Below are 25,144 nucleotides of genomic sequence, written 5' to 3' on the forward strand. Positions count from 1 at the left end.
GTGGTAGGGTCCTCAAACGTTTGCAACAGTGCATGCTGGTGCACCAAGCCCAGGATTGGGCTCTTAAGCAGGATAGGTCTTTCTCTCTGATACTAGAATTCTAGGTGTCAGCGACTGCCAACAGTTCATGTAATTATTATGCAACCATGATGATGTGCATGCTAAACTGGTTTTCAAAGGGTTGTAGCCTGTTTCTGACACCGTATTCAGATTTCTTGTGGGGACATGTGGCTGAGCTGACTGTGCCCAACACAACCATTTTAAAGTTTGTTAGTGACTCATTTATTAATCATTTCTTTACAGATACCAGGTTATGTTCTTTTTTCATGTGTTGCTGCTGCTGCAACTGCTGCTAACGTCATTTGCCTTTCCTCATAACTCAAGACAACTACAGGAATCAAAGAATGCAATGAAGAAAGGTAACTTTCTTTCTTTGTGCTGTGCTCAGGGGTGGTCCATGTGGATCTGCTGCCTGAATTGGCATGGATCCACTGTTTTCTGCTAGCATGACCCCCCCCCCCCTCAGTAATCCTCCTTTTTTCCTGTACCACCTCCTTTGGTGGTACTTGCCTAAGCAAACAGCTGGATGAACAAGAATTGGAGTGGAGTAGAGAGGAGTGCAGTGGAGAGACCCTGCATTCTTTCCCATCTCCTCTTCATCCTTACTTTTTCATGCTGTAACCTCCTTCTTCTCACATGGCTGCATTTCAATTAACAGGCCCTGCAGATCATGCTGGAAATATAAGAGGATTCCTCTCTCAGCAAGGGAATAGAGGGCTGGACTGCTGAGTGAAGTTGCAGGCTGCGGTGGGGCACCCCTTTAAAGTTCTCCTCCATCCCACTAGTCGAAGTGACAGCTTCAATCAGCCTCATGGCTAGTTATGCCTTGAAAACAAAGGCTCTGTTTTATCAGCTTGTACTGAGATTCTGTCTCCAATATGAAGCACAGAAGGTCAAGAGACACAAAATTATGAATTGTAGACCTGATTGTAAAGATGCAGGGAGAAAGTCATCCAGATGCTATTTCACAAGATGGTTTAGCCAGAAAAAACCAACATGGGATATGAAATCAAAAAGAGTGTGTTGCAACAGTAGGTAGTCATAGCTGAACATGCTAAAGGTACATTGTCTGGGAGGTGCTGTTTAAATCCAGAACAATTGCTGTCTACCAGACTTGTTTTGCAGGAGACTGTAGACCACAATAGCCCCTAGTTCACTATGTGCAACTAGCAATATTGGTATATTTGCCTTAGTGCCAGCTTAGTGCAAGCTGTATTGGGAGTTCACCAACACCATTGGTGGCTATACCAAGTATCCCTAATACGATTTACAGCCCTCAGACTCAAGCTACTTCTCTTTTTTCACCACCAAATTCATGGTGAGCTTATGTAAGAATTTGTTTTTATAAGAAAATGTGGCTATGAAGTTTCCCTGCAACCTTTACATTATTATTTATAATGACATTAACTCCCAGTGGATGGATTTCATTTTGGATTATCTCACCTTTACACATGTGATGATCCCTTTTATAAAAATGAATCACTATGGAAGAATGTCAGGAAGATGTCACCAGTTTTCATTTAAAAGTGTTTCAAACAGTCTGCTCTCAGACGTCTTTCAACCTTCCCAAACTACCTTCTGCTTATCTTGACATACTCCAGACCCACCTAAATTCAAGAGCTTCACTCCCCCTGATGCTCACCTCTGTTCTGGATCATGAAGCTTGTTTATAAGTACTGTTTCCTAAAACTTTAGAATGGGTTAGGCTGATGGGTTCAAACTTTAGAATGGGTTTAGGCTGATGGGTTCTGAGCTGTCTGTGACAGATCAGGAGAGAGATCTTGGGGGGGGGTGGACAGGTCGATGAAAGTGTCGACCCAATGTGCGGCGGCAGTGAAGAAGGCCAATTCTATGCTTGGGATCATTAGGAAAGGTATTGAGAACAAAACGGCTAATATTATAATGCTGTTGTACAAATCTATGGTAAGGCCACACCTGGAGTATTGTGTCCAGTTCTGGTCGCCGCATCTCAAAAAAGACATAGTGGAAATGGAAAAGGTACAAAAGAAAGCGACTAAGATGATTACAGGGCTGGGGCACCTTCCTTATGAGGAAAGGCTACGGCGTTTGGGCCTCTTCAGCCTAGAAAAGACGCCTGAGGGGGGACATGATTGAGACTTACAAAATTATGCAGGGGATGGACAGAGTGGATAGGGAGATGCTCTTTACACTCTCACATAACACCAGAACCAGGGGACATCCACTAAAATTGAGTGTTGGGAGAGTTAGAACAGACAAAAGAAAAGATTTCTTTACTCAGCGTGTGGTTGGTCTGTGGAACTGTTTGTCACAGGATGTGGTGATGGCGACTGGCCTGGACGCCTTTAAAAGGGGATTGGACAAGTTTCTGGAGGAAAAATCCATTACGGGGTACAAGCCATGATGTGTATGCACAACCTCCTAATTTTAGAAATGGGTTATGTCAGAATGCCAGATGCAAGGGAGGGCACCAGGATGAGGTCTCTTGTTATCTGGTGTGCTCCTTGGGGCATTTGGTGGGCCACTGTGAGATACAGGAAGCTAGACTAGATGGGCCTATGGCCTGATCCAGTGGGGCTGTTTTTATGTTCTTATGATCTTATAATGTCACATGTAACTTTATCCTCCTGTTTTCCTCAGCAATTTGTATATAGTGGCTTATATTCTAAGTTTCTGTGAACAGAAGGCACTTCCATTTGAGCAAAAGAGGAAGAGCAATTTTTGTTGACCTCCCCTTAATTCTGCAACCGTCTGTGCAGCTCTGTTCTGAGGGGCCCACTGATCCCTTCAGAGCATATGTTCAGCAGTCACACAGGGCACCTGTACCAAGAATGTAGCAGAGATGTTCACTTCCACAAAACTCCTTCCACATGTGTGGCTTAGACATTATTCAAAGGTGAGAAAAGAGGGTGGCTCTCTTTGGGTCTTCCAGACCTACATGGTCATGTGCTGATATGTACAAACATTCAAAGAAAATTACAGTACTGATTTTGTGTACAGATTTTTCTTGGCTACAGATCCGCAGATGGAAGTGCCCCATTATCATGAGAAAAAAGTCTTGGGATAATGTAGCTTGATGTCCTGAGTCTTTGAGGACAGAAATGGCTAGAAATAAAAAGAAATGATAGAATTCTTTATAATCCCAAGTGCCTGTCATTATGAGAGAAATGCTCACATTTGCTGATGGTGTTCTACAGCTATCCCACTTCCTCCTTGGCTTGCAAAAGTGAAAAGGAACAAATTGCTTTTGCACAGGTAGCAGAATGAGAAGCAATGGGTTAAGCTGCATGGGTGGTTAAGGAAAGCTAGCCATGGGGAAATAGCTTCCAGCCCAAATGGTCTCAGTAAAGTATGTCTGATCCTGTTTGCATTTGGAAAGTAGGTAGGTTTTTGCTAAGAATGGAAAACCTTCACAGTATGAGACTCTTCAGCTTCCTGTCACCTGCTAGTCTCACTATATTATCTCTACTCAGGTTTTTCCTATGGATATTTTCCTCTTTCTGTTATTAAATGATGAAATGCTGTAGTAAGCGCTGTAAAAAATTTTCTAGTATACAATTCATATCAAGTTCACTGTCCTTGGTGTTTATATGAATAGTCAGAAAAACAACACAAGTTCAGTGTATGGGGTTTTTCCTAGACAGTGTCAAGGAAGCATCTTTTGAGGTGTGGTTGTAGTCTTTAGCGGTGGCTTTACAAGGAAACACTCCTAAGTGATGTAATTGTAAGCACACAGACATGCACGTGCACTCTCAGAAGGTGTTTTCAGGTACTTCTCAAACTCTTGCCCAACTGTAAGCTTCCCAGTTGAACAGAATGCACACAGACACACAACTTTCTGCTGTTGTTGAGGCACAATTTAGAGACATAAAAAGCTATATATTTTTTATGGGAAGAATGTGCATTACAAGTCTTCAGAGATTTATCAGAACCTGGTTTATGTACCTTGTGGTTCAAATAGTTTGCTTCACTGATTGGAATTGTTAACTGAGATGATATCTGGAAGCATCTTGGTAGTTTCAATGTTCACCCCCCCCCCCAAATCATTAGTGGGAAAGTGGTATTAGATATTGATATCAATTGGTCTTCTTACATCAAGCAGGATTGGAGGCAGTCTTAGAAAGAGATCGCATTAAGTTAAAGAGCACTTAAGCTTATGAGGAGCCTTTTCTATTCAGTGTCCCAGTCTCTGCTATTACAGCCTATGTGCTGATATCTTATATTTGCAGTATGTGGTGCTTTAGAATTATAAGGAAAGGGGTTAATTTAAGAATATTTCCTGGAGTTATTGTATCTTACAGCATTTGGAAATGTAAAGATTTAAATTTAAACATACTCCTGTCCAGTCCTATCCATATGTACTCAGAAGTCCCACTATGTTCAGTGGAGCTAAGTGTGCTTAGAACTGCAGCCTTAAGCATGCCAGTGATGTTTTCATATTTTCAATGTTAAATTTAAAGCCTGGTGTAGTGAGTACAGTATTGATTCACAATACTTACAGCCTCTCTCTATAAAATACATTTTATGTGAACAATATTTACGTTGTTTAATTGATAAAATTGTTTGAGGTTTACTTTTATTATTACTTAAATTCATGGCAGGGGTACTAGTATAACCATCCCTTTCCATGGTTAAATTGTGAGAAAATTCTAGGAGGATGGCACCTGTCTGAGTCCTTTGTAAAGAAACCGATCCCATAGATCTTCTAAAAGCATCCCAAAATAAGATTCTTGATTGTGCTACAGTTCTTAAGTATGCCCTCCTCCCCACTTATTGTGTTCAGGAAGGTGAATGTAGTCGGAATACAATCTAAAGTAAACAAGCTTATTACTAAGTGCACCCTCTGCAAAATTACACGTTTCAGACCCTCATGCAAGTCATAGGTAGTATTACTTTTTCTCCGTTTTTGATATCAGCTGCTTCCTGTCTAATCTGGAGAATGTGTCCCATAAACCATGCCATGAAGTTTGAATAGACTCCAGAATTTTTTACAGGGTTGGAACTGTAAACAAGACTTGCCACAGTTAGATCTAGTGTGCCTGGGCCCGCGGAATTGGGTGCAGGCACGTCACAAGCAGGATCAGATCCAAGCAGTACTGAGATATATTTGGGATAGAGTACCAGATCGGGATGCAGGTAACCAAGATTTGAGAGGAATTCTTTTTGAGTCGAGTCAAGGAAGTCAAATAACATGAAAGCAGCCTCTTCTGGCAAGGGTTGTTGTGAAGCTGAAGCCAACAAAGTCAGAGCAACTAGTGTGGTCTTAAATTGGAATAGTGGGCAAATCTCTGTGTGTCAGGGTTCACGAAACCTGTGACTTATGTGCCATTTAGGAAATGTCCTGGAAAAACTTGTTTCACAGCTTCGCCATTATTTCCCTGAAGAGACTTGTATGTGTTAGCTCTGGATTGCTGTGAAAATGAAATTTCAGCTTGGAAACTTTTCGCATTTAAATACCAAAGCAAATGTAACATAAAATAGTAGTCAAGCTGTAAAGAGATTCTGGTTCCTAGGCCTGGCTAATCTACACTAAAATCTGCCATGCAAAATGATCCCATTATTGCAGCTTCATAATGTATGCATTGTCAAGAATACACAGTTTTCTGGGTCTGATTTGCATGGTGGTGGGTAAAAAAATATGCAGACGTGAATCATTGCTGAGAAGCTACCTGATCCACCAGTATGTATTACTACCTTCATGTAGCGACAACCATGCAAAGCAAAAACAAGACTACCATGTTGGGTTTATTTAACACATTTGAATTCAAATTATAGACCTTAGGCTGCAATCCTAACCACACTTTCCTGAGAGTAAGCTCCATTGAACAAAATGGGACTTACTTCTAAGTAGACCTGGTTAGGAGTGTGCCCTTAATGTATTTTTTTCCCATTTGTATAATATATTCTAAAACACCATAGCTATATTTCTGGATGTAAATGTGCATTTTAATTATTTTTGTCAGTGTTCACCTCAGCAGAGGAAGCCAATTTGTTCATTGGACGGCGCCTTCTCTACAACAGATTTGACTTTGAAATGATTATTCCCGGTAATCTGGAAAGAGAGTGCCTAGAAGAACAGTGCACTATTGAGGAAGCAAGGGAAGTTCTTGGAGATCCAGAAAAAACGGTAATTACTTGGCGGTATGTGTAGGAGACATGTCAAACATCAATGTTGAAGACCCTGTTGATATGAAGTTCTACTGTAGTTCAACGAATTATTGCAGGGCAGAAATTATTGGTCTTGAGGGATAGTGCCTCCTAGACCAACTTTTTTCAGTTGTTTGTAAACCATTGTACAGAGAGAACCCATAATCTAGATTGCTAACCATCAAATATGCAGAAAAAGAATTCACATAAGTCACATTCTCATTTTTTTCTACACTACTGTACTTGCACTACTGGCTCTGGATTAAGACTAGCCCAGTGTTTTATCCCAATGGAGTTGAAATTCCAATGGATTGTTGGAGCATTTCCCTGTGGGGATAGCCATGAACTCAGCTGTGTAGCTGTTCGTTTTCCTTTTTCTTAACTGGCATGATCAGTTTGGCAGTGTGTTGGGGGACAGTACACTCCCATCAGGAAATTTTTTGAAAATATGGTAGAATGTTCCATAATATGCTGTATGAAAAGTTTCCATATATATGTGGTTCTAGTAGTGGATGAGTGTTCTAGTGCTGTATAAGCATACTCATAAGGCATCAAAAATATAATGCTTTAAAATAACATTTAGAAAAATTGTATGGGCAGGAATAGTTGTGTTGCTTGTTGTATATGTCCTGAGTACTATCCAGTAGATGCCTGTGACACTTGCACCGTCATATTCCCCACACACACTCTACATAGGACGGGATGTCGTACATGTGGAAACAATAGCACATGTTGAGCCCTCACATGACTAGTCTATTACTTTCAAGTACGCATGCTAAAGAATTCAATGAGAAAGCATTTATTCCAGTAAGGAGATAGTGAAAACATTAGTTAACTAATGCAAACAGGTAATGTCAGTTTGCAGGAGTAGCAGTACAAGATAATTACTAACTAACGTGGTTAAGGAATTATTTTCTTTCTCTTGTCACGTTATACCGCGAAAACATGGTTTTTTCAGATCTGTTTATAAATACTTGTGGAAATAGCAGGTTAATTAAAATCAAAACCCATTTCTACCCAGCACACAAGTGTACAATTTGATCCCTGTTGCATATATGCAATGTAAAGGCAAATCTTCTTACATCCTTAACTAAACTCAGTCCAGTGATACAACTCTTGAAACTTCAGAAGACATTAAATTCTTGCTTGACTTTTTTTTGTCTAAAGTTTTGTAGCAGTTGGGTTAGTTGTTATACTCCTATAGATTTGATCTGAAGTGTATGTTTTTATTGTCCTAGATGGCTTTCTGGAATAACTATAGCAAAACAGCTCGTGGCACAAAGATGGGTAAGAAAATAAACATTGCATCAGATCTTAATGTATTTTGCTTTTGTATTGCAGATATGAATGCAGATAATTCAAACACTTTTGAATGCTATCCTTGTTTAATGCCAGTATACTTCTAGATATACTGGCGCAGCAAGGGCCCCACTGTCATGGAAGCTCCCCTCCCCCCCTTTGGCAGCTGCTGCATGCCACCAGCAGAGTGGTGCAGACTAGCCAGCAGAAGGGTTCTGCTGGCAGAGGGGCAAAGATCAAAGCTGGATGAGGTTGAGCCAGCGGCTGCCAGATCCTGAACCCCCATCCCAAGCCATACACACCATCAGGCTCCTCAGAGCTGGCATAGATCTGAAGAGTCTCATGAAGGACCATGCTGCAGAGGATAGTGATATTTCGACTTATCATCTGGCCTCTTTGGGTGGCGCATAGGGTGGAGTGGGTGATGCACCAGCAGCCCTGCGTCTCTCGTGCCATCACCAGATAGGATTGGGCTGTTAGATTCCACAAGACATCAAATAAAATAACGCAATGTATGTTTCTTGTATCTCTGGTAAATAGAACAACAAGTTACGTGGTCCAGTTGCACAGTGGAACCTCCTTTTACTTTTGAACTAAAGGCATTCCTGCAGTGGACTTGAGGGGAAAAGAAGCTGTTTAATCATATAGTTTAGGGCATCTACAGCAGTAGCTGAGCCAGGGGAGGGCTTAGCTATAAGTCCCGCACGGCTCAGAAACTAGCCGTGTAAGCTGCCCTTTTCCCTCTCTCTCGGAGCCTGTCCAGGGGCGAAAGCAATGTGGAGGAGTCACCTCCGCTTTGCTTTCACTCTGAATGGCCTTGAGTGCAAGGCTGAAGGGCAGCTTACATGGTGAGTTTTGGAGCCATGCAGGACTTACAGCTAAGACTTCTCCTGGCTCCACTACTGATTCCCAGATGCCACCTTTCATCCATGCATGGTGAATCCTATTGCTTTTGATATTTGCACTGTAGGCTAGGGGAATTCCAGACAATTGGAATGAGTGGCTTTGTTCTTGCTAGGAAAAGACATACAAAACAAAAATGTGTTAACTTCTGTTTTTTCGATATTTCCCAAGCTTGGGGAAAAAAATTGCACATAACCTAGTAACTTTGGGCAACTGCTTTTTCTTTTTGCCTGTTTTTTCTAACGTGGTTCAACTTGCAGCCTTTGTTTACCTGGAGCTGTTTGCTCTGTGGGCATCTTGGTCTGATATGGTACACAGAGATCCTTGTATGTGGATTAGAGTGCAATCCTAACCAGTTTTCCAGAGCTGGCATAGCTGTGCCAGTGGGGCATGTGCTGCATCCTGCAGTTGGGGGCCACTCACGGAGGCCTCCTCAAAGTAAGGGAATGTTTGTTCCCTTACCTCAGAGTTGCATTGTCCTTATGTCAGTGCTGGAAAGTTGGTTAGGATTGCAGCCTTAGGGCCCAATCCTTTCCAATTTTCCAATGCCAGTGCTGTTGTGCCTATGGAGCGTGCGCTGCTACTGGATGGTGGTGGGGCAGTCACAAAGGGCTTCTCAAGGTACGGAATCATTTGTTCCCTTATCTCAAGGCTGCATTGTATCTACACTGGTGCTGGAAAGTTGGATAGGATTGGGCCCTCAGTCTGTTTGTAATTGTGTGCATTTTCTTATTGTAGTCTGATCTCTCTCTTCAGTAAAATGTAGGCCATTGTTATATATCATACATGCATGGTATTCAGAGTAGACTAGGGGAGATTGCTGCAGTACAATATTTGTTTAACAGACATTGCATTTATTAATTTATTGAAGAAGTCAAACAGTTTTAAGAAGTCATTTTTTTAAAAAACTGGAATGGATACTAATGTTTTGAATTAGTACTGGATTAAGAATGTAATTCAGAATAGATCAACAAACAATCCAGGTTTTGAATACACTTAATAATTCTGACTTCTGACAGGTGAACAAGCAATACAGAAGATTGATGTTATCGGGCTTTTGACTGGGCTTGTTGCAACTGGAATACTGTTGGTAATAGCTGGAATACTTATATATTATCTCTGTCAAAAGAAATGTAAACCAAGAAGACTATCAGGGTAAGGAACTGAATTTTGGAATTGCCAATTCTATTTTCCATGTATTTGGTTCTGACAAGTCATTTCTGCCTTCTAAACACTTATTGGTATCTGTACATAGTGAATAAATACCGTAAATTATAATGTCCTGCCAGGATGCATGTTCTGAAAGACCTGTATATATGTAGGTATGTTGCACCCAGAAAAAGTGAACTGATTTATCAAGGAATCTATGGATCCATATGTTAAGCAGTTGCATCCTTTGGAACAAATATGCTTTTTAACTACCACAATTTCAGTGGTATAGATGGCATAAAGGCATAGATGGCATAAAATAATCCCTAGTGCTTTAATTAATGGTGTCTCTATACCTTGAGACGTGTGTGTGTGTGTGTGTGTGTGTGTGTGTGTGTGTGTGTGTGTGTGTGTGTGTGTGTGTGTGTGTGTGTGTGTGAGAGAGAGAGAGAGAGTGGGGGGGGGAGAAGTAAAATCACACATGGGGACTTTTTTGTGGCATTTTCCAGAACTTCAGACAATTTTGTCCTCACAAAATTGGTGAATTTTGAGCAGTTAAGAGCACAATAACCAGGTCTACTCAGAAGTAAGTCCTATTTTGTTCAATGGGGCTTACTCTCAGGAAAGTGTGGTTAGGATTGCAGCCTAAGTAACAGTGCTCCTGTGGCAGGTGAACTGCTGTTTAACATCTATAGTACCTCTAACTGAAGTTGTTGGCAAAGGGCAATTCTTGCCTTCAACTAATGTAGTTGCTACAGGCTATTGTTGTGCAGGAATGTAAGATGGAGAACAAAATGGACAGAGCACTTAACAGTTAACAGCTGGCACCCTACCTCCTGCTGCCTACTTTGCCCCCTTTATTTGCACCCCCAATTTACTTCAGAAGCTGAACTAGTCTTCATTACTATTGCTCAAAGCTAGGAAACCCAGACAGGAGACCACCTTTTGAAATTCTCCCTCTCAGGTTAACAGAGATCACCAGGATCCAAGGAAGGTCCCCTTAAAACCAACTAGTAGCAGAACATGGCCTGACAAATGTGGCAACCTGCTCCCTCCCAAGTGAACTGAGACTAGATAAGCAGTAAAAAGCTTATTAAAAGGCTAATCAAATCAAGGTTATCAAGAGAAAAATGCAAGAATAAAAAATGCAAAGAACAAATATTCTTTGTTTAAAGAATAAAAACAAAACTCTGATCAACTAGTAAAAGGAAGAAAGCCCCTGAGAAAGTTTGACAGGTATGCTGAAAGATAAAGGAAAATTTAAAATAAGAACTGTAGGTACAATCTGTATGCTACTGACTCATACTGTATTGCTGATCCTTGCGCCCACGCTTGCAGCAAGGTGAATGGATAAGCCCTTTTGAAGCTTTGGATGTTAAAATAATAATAATAATAATACAGGTATTTATATACTGCCTTTCTTGGTCTTTGTTCAAGACTTTATTCAAGGCGGTTTACATAGGCAGGCGATTTAAATCCCCATAGGGATTTTTACAATTGAAAGAAGGTTCTATCTTTCAAGAACCACAACATTCAAGATGTTTCTTTCTTGATCTGGCTTCACATTCTGGCCTCCATCCTCCCACACTCAGAGCAGATGGAATTACTCGGCTCAGCTTGTCAGCTGCTTCAAGGTCGCACGGTGCCGGTGGCCACAAACTGGCGACCTTGGGGATGTTATCTTCAGGCAAATGGAGGCTCTACCCTCTAGACCAGACCTCCTGCCTTTCCAACTCTGGGCTCGGTAAATGCACAAAAGCATGTGTATGTGTGTATGATCCTGCTTTATATAACCTATGATGGTTAATCATTTTTCTGCTGTGGGATTGGAGGGGGGGGTCACCTGATTTCCTTCATTTCCCTGTCTTGGAAATTAGATGGGCTCCATTCTTAACAGGCTAAAATACCAGTTCTTTGTTTACCAGCCAATTGGAAAAGAACAAAATTTTAAAACTACAAACAAAGATAATGACTCCTGCATCTGAATGATTTAGTAGCCCCTTTAGGATGGTGGGGCATTCTGGAGGCACAATGGAGGTCTCTGTAGTGCTAGAACAGTCCAAACTAGGTGAAAAATAAGGGGAAATTGGGAAGTTTCACCACAAGGAAGGTGACCATGCTGGAGTCATAAGCACCTTATGGTTGGGACATGGTGACACAATTTCATTATACATGTACATGTACATGTACATGTACATGTACAAAATGTATATGCTGCTTTTTGGCCAATGCAGGCCCTTCATCATCAGAAGAAATTTTTTTTAAACAGTAAATAATATTAGAAGATCAAGCAGCAGTACAAAACTAAGAACAGACTGCATTCAGATTCTGCAACCAAGACAATCTGCAGGGGTGGGGAGGGTGGAGTACATTTTAAACTGTCAGCTGGTGCCATTTTGTGAGGTATCCAGTTTCAGAACCACTTCCTTGTGCCTTTTATCCATTGCATTTTATTTTCCTTCAAAATGTATGTGTTCCTCATGTCTAACACTAACAAACACTTCGCAGTAGTCTTTTAAAAAAGATTACCTGAGCACATGGATATATTGTCAACAAGACTAATTCCATCTACTTCTGTTCTGTAAGAATGGATACATCTTGGCCACAGACAAGCACAAATAAAGTGCTAGCCAGTGGAAGTTGCATACTCCCAGGAAAGGTACTGGGTGGTTCAGGCTTTTGGTTTATTGTGGTAATGGCCAGTTACCACCCTCTCAAAATGCTATATTGTTAAAAAAAAAAAAAAGGTACTGTAATTCTGTGTTTGTGTGTGTTTTTTTAAGGCATGGAAGCAGTAGGAGACGTAACTCTTCCATCTTAAGAAGACAGGAAGAATTTTCCTTGCATCCACTCTCTCTACATGCAGAACAGACAGGATTGCCAACCTATGAACAAGCAGTGGCGCTAAGAGACAGTTATTCTCCACCTCCACCATATCCAGGCCCTGCAGGAGTGTTGAAAGCGTTCAAGAAATCTTTATCACTTCCTGGCCCTTAATTAACAAGCCTGGCTTCTGGAATGATTGAGAGAGAACCTTGACAAAAAGTTGTATAGCTGAAATGCTGTGGTATTATGGTCACTTCAAGTTAACCTTCCAAAGTATGAAAGGGATATGGCTGCTCAGCATGCTTCAGAGGAAGTGGAGTTGTCTGGTGAACAAGAAAGGCATCCTTCTGCAATGTTCTGATGCCCAAAGATGAAAGACTCCTTTGTTAAGCTTCTTTTTAGGTGCTAAGAACTGCAGTGACTTTGGCTTCCATGCATTTTGAGCCAAAGAATGAATTGCTATGCCACACTTCCACTTTCATCTAAACTGAAAAAAGCTGATGTAGCACACTGGCTAAGAAACTGAGCTATGAATCAAGAAGTCCTTGGGTTCAAGTCTCATCTCTACCATGAACTCACTAGGTGGCCTCAAGGCAAGCCACTGCCTTTTAGCCTCAACATGCCCATCTGCAATAAGGGGATAATAATGTAGGGTTGTTTATAATTATTGCATTGATGATAATTACAGGATGGTTGTAAAGATGACAAAATAATATATGTGAACTTTGAACACTCAAAAGCCATATACAAATGTGAATTATTTAAATTTTTACAGTTACACTTGTTCATTTTTAATTAATCAAATTGGTGATGAAACACAAACTAGCATGGAGTAAGGCAGCATGAACTATATTTGGCCATGACGGACAGAAGAACTAGCAACATATTAACTGTTTCACACTTTGGTAACCATATTGCTGTATTAGTAGGTTTCTTATTTTTCTTGCTAGTTTAATTTTACTGGCAGCAAAGGATGCTATAGTCAAAATTCTGTTGCAGTTTGCTTTTCTTTGTCTCTCAGGCCCATTATATTAGTCCCTGGAAAGCTCAAAGGAGGGCATGATAGACAGAGCTTATCTCCTATCTGCCTGTTCCGGGCATCTGGTAATCTGAAGTATACAGTCCTGTTACTTGCCCTGGATGCATGGAATTGGATAAGTGGCTTATTAAATTCAACAGCAGGACCTAGCTCAGTCCTTCTCAGCCATGGTGAAGTAGGTAGACTTGACCAGTGGGCAGGAATGAGCAATGCACTGTGTGGTATTGCTGTTTTTGTCCTGGCCAATTATTCTACTAGGGACGGGTATCAACCAAACTGGTGCCGTCATACACATGCTATGCCTTTCCAAAGAATGTGCAGGTTACAGAGGTCATGGTGGAGAGGTTGACTAAGCTAAGCCCAGCCCCATGATTCAAACAGTAGCTTCCCATTTGAGTAAAAAAGGGATTGCCTCCTGAAGATTTCATTTCATGCATGTGATGAAGTGAACAGTAATTAACAGAAGACTATACGATTATAAGGTAGTTTGACAAGACTCATTGCTTTTGCTGCTCTAAACAAGCATGCTCTGCCCAGGGAATCTTCTAAAATATTTAATATGGGTCTCAGGCTGGGCTGCTTGCAGCCCACATCGCCACCTCCATCGCTGTGGGTTGCAGCTCCGCTCATTCCAAGCTGCCCTCCTACCCCTTGCATCGGAAACTGGAAGAACTGGTTGGTGGCTGCCACTGCCCTTCTCATATGAGAGGGAAAATACTCATTGAGCAGCTTTTTATGAGATTACACTGGCTGTGCATGTACTGTCCAGTCTGCATTCTTCAAGTGCTACAATACTGGAACAATTTCTCCCCCTTCAGGTGTTTGTTGAATATTTGGAGCATTTCACACATAATATTACATGGCAACAAACTCAGTTTTGCTCCTGTGTACCACCGACAAGGTGAAGCAGCTAATGACTATACTGTATTATGCATATGTTTTCACAATGGTTTGTCATATCCCTGCTTTACATTTTTAGATAAATAATTTAAAATAATAGATGTATGACTTGGCTACCTCACAGGGTTGTTGTAAGAATAAAATAGGGAAAGACAAAGCATGTGTATCTCTCCTAGATTCTTGAATGAAGATCAAGATGTAAATCAAATACACGAATAAAGGGTAATTGTGAAGAGCTGAGCTGAGTAGGGACAGTGTGACCAGATGTCTTTTTTCCTGGACATGTTCTATTTTTTTAGCTTTGTGTCCTCCTTTTCCCTGTCCTCCTTTTCCCTGTGAGTGGCCCCTGCAGGCAGTGCATAGGCTTCTTGTAATTAATAAATTATATGTATTATAGGTTTAAATTTAATAACAAGTAATATACTGTTTAAACTAACCACATGAAATAATATTTGAGTGTTTTTAGCTTTTATTTTGTCATATCCTACATTTTCTTGGATGTCCTACATCCTGGGGTGCCTTGTCCTCTTTGGCAGTTATGACATCTGGTCACCCTGGGTAGGGAAGGGTAAGGGGGTGGGAAGCTGCTCATGCTAGTGTCTTGGTAGCAGAGTTGTAAAGTGTGAGCTGTGCTGGCTTCTCCACTCTGCACATTTCTGTGCACGCACATAAAACATTTCACCTGTGCACACAGAGGTATAAAGCGCACACTCACCAAAAAGAGTTTTTCACCACACAACTGCCAACAAAACAGAATTTTGCCAAAGTCCTTTTCCTCAACTTGCTACGTAATAAGTAGAGTTGGGATTTCAATGTAATTACATATTTGTATTTTACATATTCATAGTCATTTTACATATATGTACATACGCTATATATATTCATAGTCATTATTTATTTTTCACATTTTTATACCGCCCTTAGTCGAAAGAGCTCAGGGTGGTGTACACAGTTGCTCCCCTCCTTCTTGTCCTCACAACAACCCTGTGAGGTAGGTGAAGCTGAAAGTGACTGGTCCAAGGGTCACATATATAATGACTGAATATATTGTATGTATATATAAGTAAAATGACTATGAATATGTAAAATACATACAAATATGTAAAAATGTGTGTGTGTCTACACACACACAGATACAGAATGAGGAAAGTAGCCCAGCCAGCTCAGAATGTGGATCTCTCTTGGGGAAGAAGCATCGCCTCAGTCTCTTGGGGTTGGAAAATGAAAGCAAGGGCTCCTCCTCCTATAGGATTATAAATTATATTAAAATGTTGTGTGTGTGTGTGTATCCGCTTTGAGTGCCTGGCAAGGAGAGAGAGCATGGTGGAAATCTTGTAAATTGTGTGTGTGTGTGTGTCACACAATTTACACACAATTTACAAGATTTCCACCCTGCTTTCATACACACATATATATAATTTACAAGTTTTCTCCCTTGCTTTCTTTCCCTGCCAGTCTCTCAAAGCTGATTATATATCTCTATCTATCTATCTATCTGTCTATGAACATGAAAGCAGGGCTCCATATGATTAGAACAGCCCAATCCTCTGCCTGTCTACTCAGAAGTAAGTGCCATTACAGTCAATGGGGCTTACTCCCAGGAAACTGTGAATAGGATTGGGCTGCAAGTTGTATTAAAATGGGGTGTGTGGCTGGGTGTATACACATACATGCATTATACACACACACACACACGTATACATGTATCAATTTATAATCCCGTGGAGAGGAGGCGCGCTGCCTCCACGTCCCCCCCCCAGGGCCCCCCTTGTGGCGGCCGGGCTGCTCCCCGCTCCGTTGCCTGCCGGGCTCTCCGCGTCCTTCGCAGCCACCGCGGCGGCGGCCCCTTCCCTGCCCGCAGAGAGCCGTGGGCTTCGGTGCTGTGGAGGCGGAGGGGCGCCGTGGAAGCCGCGGCGGCAGCCTCCCGACATGGGTCTTGGGCTGGGCTGCGGGCAGCCTCCGCCGCCTCCGAGAGCCGCAGCGCCCCCCTCGCCAGGCCGCCCGCGCAGCGGAAATTGAGGGGAGGACCGGGCTGGGGGCGGCCGCCGCTGCCCTCCTCGTGCGAGCGAGCGAGCGAGCGGGAGGGGAGTGCTCGGTCCTGCGCCCACCGCCAGCCCGCCCGCTCCCTCCTCCGCGCACGCCCGGCCCAGCCAGGCCCTCAGCGGAGCCGCGGCGGCGGGCCCCTCTCCCGCTCCGATGATGGACAGGAACTACCCGCCGGCCCCCGGCTTCCCCGACCCGCTGGCTCCAGTCGCCGCCGCCGCCGCGTCCTCCCAGCCGGCCACCGCCTGGGCCTACGACCGGGGCGCCAGCAGCCTCAAGCCCAGGTAAGGAGGGTCCGCCCTCCCGCCGCCGACCCGCTTGCTCGGGGGGCTGCGTCAGGAAAGGCCGGGGATCGCGCGCGGCCTCCGTCCTCCCTCCGGCACTGGGGGTGGCGGTGGGGGCGGCTCCCCCTGCCCGGGGCGCTGCGCGGGCCAAGAAGGGGAGCTCTTGAGGGCGGCAGGAGGACGGAGCCGCGTTCCTGGAGCTGGGCCGCCAGTAGGGGAGCGCTCGGCCCCAGCCAGCCCCGTTACCCCGCGGTAGAGGGTGGTTTGGGGGGCAGCTCTGGAAATGAGGGTTACAAAGGGGGTTCTGATGCGTGGAGCAGGGCTGGCTGCCGCCCTGTAACTCCAAGCCACGCCACACGTTCAGAGGCACACACGTGTTCCATGCTTGGCAGCCCAATCCTATGCATGTCTCCTCAGAAGCAAGTCCCATTAATGGCAGTGGGGCTTACTCCCAGGAAAGTGTGCACAGGATTGGGCTGTGGGGCATTGGCTTGCTGCACCCCTGCCATAGAGATGAGGCTTGAAGCAGTACTTCTCAACCAGTGGTAGTTCCACCACCAATGCTACTGGTACCACCAGGTGGTAGGTGAGGTGGTGGTGCCAGGTGGTGGTGGTACGAGGTGGTGTGAGCAAGCACTACTTGCTGTGGTATGATGGAGGTCAAACCTTGAGAAACATTGGAGCCACCAGAAAAGACACTGCTGGGGGTGAGGGCCATTTACTCTCCCTCTGCTAAGTAAAAGAGGAGCACCCACTTGGAAAAAGTGCCTCTTACCCAGTTAGCAGGGGTTTACAGTTGCCTGTGCAGAAGGATTTTAAGGGTGCCCTCAACTGAGTGGAGAAAGTTGCCACTTTCTTCTCCTCCTCTCAAGGTGTTTGTTCATCAGGCAGTTTGGGTTCAAGAGTTCATGTTTACCTTTTATCTCACCTGGAGAAAGCCCAGTATGCTATACAGCAATCAATCGCTGTGCCATGGCACACTGGTGGCAAATGGTCTGCAGGTGTGCTGCTAGAGTTTGGGGGAGGCTCATTTGTTAATAGGGCCAGTGGGGGTGTGAGCTCCGCACCAGCAGCATGGTGTTCCTTGTCAATTGTCAAAAAACTGATGGTGTGCCTTGGCAATTTTAGTACCTTGTCAGTGTGCCTTGAGACAAAAAAAGATTGAAAATCACTGCTATACAATATAGCCTTTTCTTTTTTAAGGGTCAGGGGGTGGGGAGGATTCTCCTCTATCTGTCTGTATCATAATGAGTGCAAACGTGTTTTAGTAAAGCCCCAAAGAAGGTGTGGCTCAATTTGTTAACAGCAGGATTCGAGGAGGGAAGGAGTATAAAGGACAATACCATGAGCCTTGGAGGTTACAGGCTGCAGAATTGCCAAGCTACAAATGCTTGCAACCAGGGATGGGCATTGCTAACTCTTGGTGATCTCATCTTGAACCACCAGAGAGTGTTTTGAGCTCATCAAATCATTTCCCAGCATCCTTGCATCATTTGGATTTTATTGTGCCATCAATTGTTTTACTTTGGATAAAGATTTTTATTCACTTTGATTATAAATGCTTACGCTCAGCAGCTTAAAACTCAATTCATGCTGAAACTTGCCCAGGGGTATTCAACCTCCAGAGGCTGTAGGAATAATATGTGGAATATTGTGTGGGATCCTTTATGTTTTCTGGACATTTGTTTAGACAGAGTGGCAATGTTGTTCTGCCATCCTTCAAGTGTTAAAATATAGTCTTATTGCGACTGATTTTTCTTTTTAAAATGTGTGTAGGAATGTACCCTAAATGAATAAAGAATTAGCAATTCTTCTTAGAACAATTGAAGAATTTTGCAGATTGCTTTCAGTACCTCACTTTGAACCTGAAATTCATTTGAGAGTCAATGCAAAATGTGAAGAAACTGTGGTGTGATTTGTATGCTTGATCTGTCTAGGAGGCAAGCTGTTCTAAGAAGAACTAGCGAAACTGTTCAGAAGGATGTTTCAGTCAGGAACTCTACTTCAGGTTTAGTACAAAACATCCTATTTACCTAATCTGAATGACAGGTGTGTACACTGGTAGTAGGCATCTCATTGCTGAGGAGTAGCAAAACAAAGAAAGAGGTATTAGCATAGAGAAGCTGTTTACTACTTATGTATCCAGGATATAACACAATGTCTGAACATTAGTACTTGAAATGCCCTGAGGTTATGGGGCTTTTCAGTAGTGTTCTGCAGAGAGTACACAAACTTTCCATAACATTGGCCTGCATTTGCACTACACTACACTGCTAGTATGCATAAGAGTGGGCTTGGAGTTCCCAGCACCAACACAAGCATTGTTTCTGCTAAGCTGCCTGGTTCAAAGCTGAGCTCCATGCATCTTGGAGCTTGGGTGAACTGGAACTCAGTGACAGGGCCTAGGAATGGGGGGTGGAGATAATTTGTACCAGGGCCCAGGGTCAAAAAGGGGGCCCATGAGCCAAAGGAGGGGGCCCAGAAATATCCTGGGATCTTACATTTTCCAATCTCACTCAGACTCACTGCTCATGCCAGATGCTGGGGGCATTACTATTGTCACATAGCGAGGACTACTGCCGCACTCTGTACACAGGAGGTCCAGGAATGCATACATCCCTAAACAGTGACACAGCTGCGAGGCTGCAGCTACTTCAGAAGTCCATTTTGGTGTACACAGGACACTTTCCATTCTAGTGTGAGCCTAAATATAATGATACTAATCTCCTGCAATGATATTCTGTATTTCAAAGATTTTAGAGACTTGGGAGTGTGTTTGGTTTTCTTTATTACTATATCTAGCTGCCAGCACTGGGCAGGCAGGTACACCTGAGCTCTGCATTGGGAAGACGGAAGACCTGGACTCCAAAGACTATTCTAGCTGTTGCCACTTTCCCCCTTTTGCCCCTATTCCCCTATTGCCACCCCCCACTCTGTTTCATCCCCTCTTTCTTTGGGAAGGGGCCCAAAATAAACCTTGTACCCCTTAATAAAAGGGTACACAAATAAAAGGGTAATAAAAGAGTCCCTGATCAGTGATGACATATGATGCCATTGCTGAACAGCAGAAAGCACCCCTCTGCACAGCAAGTGAAGGGGTCCACACAGTGGCATGGACCCTTTACAGGGAATATTGAACTCAATATGTCAAAATGTACCCCTTGTGCTACTAATAGATAGAGGTGTTTGTTTCTAGTGAGACAGCCTAAGTCTTACTGAACATAATGGGCTTGCTTCTAAGTAAAATAAATAACACTGTTTTCAAACACCTCTGCTAATAGAGTCACCACAGATCAGATGTAGCAGCAACTGTAGTTGTTTGTAATCTGATTTCATTGGGGCAGGTATAGATGCCACACAGGATTATTTGTATGTTAACATGGTCAGGAAAGTTAAGCCTTTGCCACTGGCAATGGAAACAATTACACCACTAAACTAACCTCATATTAGAGTAGTAGTGCAAATATAAGGACAAAAGTTAAGCTTTAAATTCCATTGGCAACATCAGTAAAGAAGGACAATTCTATGCTTGGGATCATTAGAAAAGGTATTGAGAACAAAACAGCTAATATTATAATGCTGTTGTACAAATTGATGGTAAGGCCACACCTGGAGTATTGTGTCCAGTTCTGGTCGCCACATCTCAAAAAGGACATAGTGGAAATGGAAAAGGTGCAAAAGAGAGCAACTAAGATGATTACTGGGCTGGGGCACCTTCCTTATGAGGAAAGGCTACGGCGTTTGGGCCTCTTCAGCCTAGAAAAGAGACGCCTGAGGGGGAACATGATTGAGACATACAAAATTATGCAGGGGATGGACAGAGTGGATAGGGAGATGCTCTTTACACTCTCACATAATACCAGAACCAGGGGACATCCACTAAAATTGAGTGTTGGGCTGGTTAGGACAGACAAAAGAAAAGATTTCTTTACTCAGCGTGTGGTCGGTCTGTGGAACTCCTTGCCGCAGGATGTGGTGATGGCATCTGGCCTTGATGCCTTTAAAAGGGGATTGGACAAGTTTCTGGAGGAAAAAATCCATTATGGGTTACAAGCCATGATGTGTATGTGCAACCTCCTGATTTTAGAAATGGCTATGTCAGGTGCAAGGGAGGGCACCAGGATGCAGGTCTCTTGTTATCTGGTATGCTCCCTGGGGCATTTGGTGGGCCACTGTGAGATACAGGAAGCTGGACTAGATCCAGTGGGGCCTGATCCAGTGGGGCTGTTCTTATGTTATGTTCTTATAATTCATTCTCCATGGCAGTTTGAAAAAAAAATTCTATTCAAAGAAAAAGAGCATAAATGAAATTAAACATTGGTAGAGCTAAGCGTTGAATTTGTAGATCTAGCACTGAATGCTAGTTCAACACTCAGAGAAGTCTGGAATATGTCACACATTTCAGTAAGCTACCTGAGTACCTTAAGGAAGAGAATGGAATATAAATAAGCAAATTATTAATATAAAATAAATCTCCATTAAATACAAATCTTTGTACTTTTTTCTAGCCTATTTACTCACCTAAACCAATTTCACAATCTTCGTAAAAAAGATACACAATCCTGAGACTACAGCCAAGGGCAATTAATCATTAAATGCAACGAAGAACCATTCATATAGTCATCCCTCTCCACATACATGGTACACATGACACCAAACTGACACTTTTTTTTAAGAAGTTGAAAATGTTAGTTTCTTCTTTCCTCTGCAATGCATTTGGCTGCAAAATTACTCAGATGCCCCAGTGGTTCTCAAACCTTTTAGCATCAGAACTCATCTTTAAAAAGTTTCACTTTACCAGCCCCTCAAGCCTTTGTGGCTATAATGGTAATTGGGCAGCAGTGCTCCCCCACCAGCAGTTTGTTCAACCCTTGATGTGCATAGCTTAACCTACTTTGTCAGTCTGGTGAACCACCAAAATTGGGCTGTGATCCACTGCCCTATGAAGTGAGAGCAGAGTATAAGACAGGGTCAAGAAGTTGTACATCCAGTAACATAGCATGCATTATTGTTATTGTTAAGCTGATTGCATCTCTAGGAAGAACATTTGTGGTGGAAATTTATTGTTACTCCATTGTTACTCTATTGTTACATTTAAAAAATGAAGGAAAATAATTTCAGAGCACTTCCAACATATAGGGATCTTGCAGTTATGAATTCCCCTTAATTCCAGCTTTGCTCTTTGTTCTGATATTAGATTACAGAATTTTGCAATAGATAGCCAAAAATGACTTACATTTTTCCTCCCCAAAGGTCTCTATCTACAGAGCACAAATAACTGAAATGAGCAATAGAAAAAGAAACATTTGCTTATCTTATAGCCACAACAGCTGCACACTGATTTGTACTATGGCACTTAGAAGTACTATCTTATGCCTAGGAAGTATAACAGAGTCAGCTGTTCCTAAACACCCATGCTTTTCATTACAGCCACCTCTCCAAAAATCAGGAAGCCAAAGCGCCTTTAGTATATCTAGAATAGTATGTTCTATTGCAGCGGCACTGAAGGTCGCGACCACTGTGTTACAAAAATGCGGTCCCCATTCAGATTGCATCATACCGTTCCACCTAGGCACTGCGCAAAGTCTTCCACGTTCAGGGGACACATCTGCTGCCTGGCATTCCAGGAGGCCATGCGACAGGATTTCTGGGCAGACATCATTGCCCAGAGCATCCCTGACTCATGCATCAACATGGAGGACTTCATGCAGCGCCTGGGCAGAACAGTAAGGTCTGCTCACTGGGTGGACAGATCCCCCTGAACCCTGGGATTCGAGCAGCCCTGCTCTATCATAGCCAATGCTTGCATAATATACATGTATACTGTACTCCAGTGTTTCTCAAACTGTGGGTCGCAAGCCAATTTCAGGTGGGTCCCCACTCATTTCAAAATTTTATTTTGAGTATATTAGACTTGATGGTACCATGGTATGTGACTGCATTTGAGGAAATGTTACGGACCTGCACTTTTAACAAGCTACTATGTATATTCTTTTAACAATGATAGTAAATGGGATTTACTCCTGTGTAAGTGTGGGTAGGATTGCAGCCTAGGATTGTTAAAAATTTTCCTGCTTGATGATATCACTTCTGGTCATGACATCTCTTCCTGTGGGCCCTGACAGATTCTCATTCTTAAATGTGGGTCACAGTGCTAAATGTGTGAGAACCACTGCTGTACACTTTCTGTCTTAAGAATAGTGCAGTTCTCTACAGGCTTATTTGGAAGTAGTTCAGTGAGACTTACTTGCAGATAGGTGTTTATAAGATTATAGCCACGATTCTTTTCTCCTGGATCCACAAATGAATGCTTCTTATAAAGATGTTGTTACAATATATTAAAGGACATTTTATGCATTATTAAAGGTGGTGTTAGAAATTGACAAATTCGTGCTTCTGGGTTCTACTCCAACCTTTCCAGTTGACTTGTGTTTTGACTTTTTGTCTATCAGTGATAACTAGACTTTCCAAGCTTGCTGTTTCCCCTCCCCCAAATGTATTCCTTGCCTTTCAAAAACCCCTGCGTAGTGCACCTTGTTTAACTGTGACATACTATAACTCAAAAGATATGAGCTTATATGTATTTCTGTTATACAGTAAAAGCTGTGTCATCCTGTCCTTGGTTAAGCAGCAAAATTGGTGAACCAGACTCTTCACCCACCACCTCAAGCAGGCAGAGTTGCCAGTTAAAGGAGCATCAGTTAAGCAAGCTCCACAGCCCCCTCTGATCTCACTCGACAGGACTCCCTCTGTGGTAACATTCTGCCCTCTTTCCTTTTTCATGAGGGCCCTCTAGGGCAGTGTTTCTCAACCATTAGTATGGGTTCCACCAGTGGTATTTGAGATGGTGTCTGGTGGTAATCACAGGATCCCTGGTCACCTGCTGCCCAGCAGCGAGTCTAGGAACATGATGCAACAAACAGCAGTAGGAGACTTGGCTCAGTGGTCAGAGGCCCAAAGCATGCTTTTCCATGCTCGAAAAAGCCTCGCTTCCACCCTGAGCCTCTTACTGGTGTTTGTTGCATTGCATCTAGTCTCCCAACCCAGAAGTAACTGATTATGATGTCATCTCCAGTTACTTCCAGTGATACTTCTAATAGGTGGACCATGTGAAGTGGTACAATGGAGGACAAGCCTGCTCTAGGGGAAAGTACAGGGCATCCTAAGTGTCAAATTTATTATAATTCACATATGCAGTGTATGTGGTGTTCACAGAAACAGTTGCTTGACCCAGATTAATTAATTATACCAAGTACTCAACATGCTCACCATTGTACAACCCCTGACATTGTTAAAGGATCTGCAGATATGCACTGGCTTGTGTGCTGGGATGGTTCCACACATCTCCTCAATTGCTTCCCTAAATGTTTGAGTGTGCCAGGTTTTCTACAAGGAAGTATTTATGAATTAGTACTCATTAAAATGTGTGTCTGATTTTTGGAGACACCCTGTAGCTGTTCAACTTCCTTCCTTGAGTGTTTGTGGGAGGGAGGGGGTTATAAGAACTGTGCTAACTCACATATTTGAGAAACTGGCAACCCTTATTCTCCATGCGTGCCAGATAACACAATGTTTACACAATATATCTCTGGGTCAAAAAACCTGATTAATATGCACTTCACTTTCTAAATGGCTTGCATGTGATCTGCCTTGGAAAAACCAAAGCTATTGTTTATCTACTGAACATTAGGTATGGACAAGTTCTTGAACATCAGGTTCCAATTAAGAGCACTCTTGAAATTGTCAATGAAGTTATTGTTCTTTGTACATTACGTAAAAATGAGAATTGGGAATGTGAGTGTGTCTGATAGGCCCTAAATCTTCTTTCACTCAATAACATGGCCTTTTAGCAGTATTCTGTGGCGGTATTCTTGGGTGACAAGAGCAGCCAGTTCTGCTTTCATTCTGTCATATGTGGTGTGTTTTTTGCAGGCTTCTTAATAATACACCAAATGTATCCTGTCAAATACTGTATAAGTGAAAAGCCTTCATTTATTACTGTCTCTTTATAGGAGAATGTTGACAGTTGCAGTTTGGGATAGCAGGGTAGAACATAGCTGTTGTCTCAGACCTGGCTTTGTCCCCAGCTCAGCAGTATAGCAAGTTCTCACTTAAAGTTGTTGATAGGTTCTTGGAAACGTTAACCTTAAGCAAAACTTATAATGAAACCAATTTTATTGTAGGTTGATTGATATATGTAAACAAGAGTTATGTTCCCATAACTCTGATCACAAAAGCATTACCAAACACGTAAATAAAGACTCAAAAACACTTCTAATATTAAATGCTGAAATAAATGTGCATGGGGAGAATGTGCAAACTTCACACAGACAGTGGCCCCAGCTAGGAATTTTTTTTCTCTCAACAACTTTATAATGAAATAACTTTAACCCATTTCTGCCCAGCTCACAAGTATACACATTTGAACCCTGTTGCTTATATGCAACATTGGGCAGAAATGACTTTAAGTGAGGACTTGCTGTATTTCCAGTTTGAGCCTGTCACAGAAAGATAG

General features: G+C 42.7%; 2 protein-coding genes across 4 annotated transcripts in view; both read left to right on the plus strand.

Annotated features, from left to right (window-relative positions):
* Positions 1–313: 313 nt before the first annotated feature.
* Positions 314–12,534, plus strand: PRRG4 (proline rich and Gla domain 4). Its single transcript, XM_066611773.1, has 5 exons — positions 314–419; positions 6,003–6,166; positions 7,425–7,473; positions 9,408–9,543; positions 12,321–12,534. Exons 1-5 carry the CDS (start codon positions 314–316, stop codon positions 12,532–12,534), a joined length of 669 nt encoding a protein of 222 aa, XP_066467870.1.
* A 3,614-nt stretch (positions 12,535–16,148) lies between these two features.
* QSER1 (glutamine and serine rich 1) overlaps positions 16,149–25,144 on the plus strand; it is a 39,929-nt gene continuing 30,933 nt past the window's right edge. For 2 of the 3 annotated variants that reach the window (XM_066638066.1, XM_066638075.1), the window contains exon 1: positions 16,149–16,629. In XM_066638066.1, the coding sequence (XP_066494163.1) occupies positions 16,499–16,629 (131 nt within the window). In that variant the 5' untranslated portion in view covers positions 16,149–16,498. Of the gene's footprint in view, positions 16,630–18,600; positions 18,638–25,144 lie in introns of those variants that run through there. The other variant, XM_066638082.1, reaches the window with a different exon arrangement.

The sequence above is a fragment of the Tiliqua scincoides genome, chromosome 1 (assembly GCF_035046505.1).
Source record: "Tiliqua scincoides isolate rTilSci1 chromosome 1, rTilSci1.hap2, whole genome shotgun sequence".
Classification (NCBI taxonomy): Eukaryota; Metazoa; Chordata; class Lepidosauria; order Squamata; family Scincidae; genus Tiliqua; species Tiliqua scincoides.

Bases quoted from the DNA above. Each gene is read 5' to 3' on its own strand.
- PRRG4 (XM_066611773.1), top strand. From the start codon at position 314: ATGTTCTTTTTTCATGTGTTGCTGCTGCTGCAACTGCTGCTAACGTCA. The intron at 6,167-7,424 runs GTAATTACTTGG...TTATTGTCCTAG, and splicing joins TTGGAGATCCAGAAAAAACG to ATGGCTTTCTGGAATAACTA. The intron at 9,544-12,320 runs GTAAGGAACTGA...TGTTTTTTTAAG, and splicing joins AAACCAAGAAGACTATCAGG to GCATGGAAGCAGTAGGAGAC.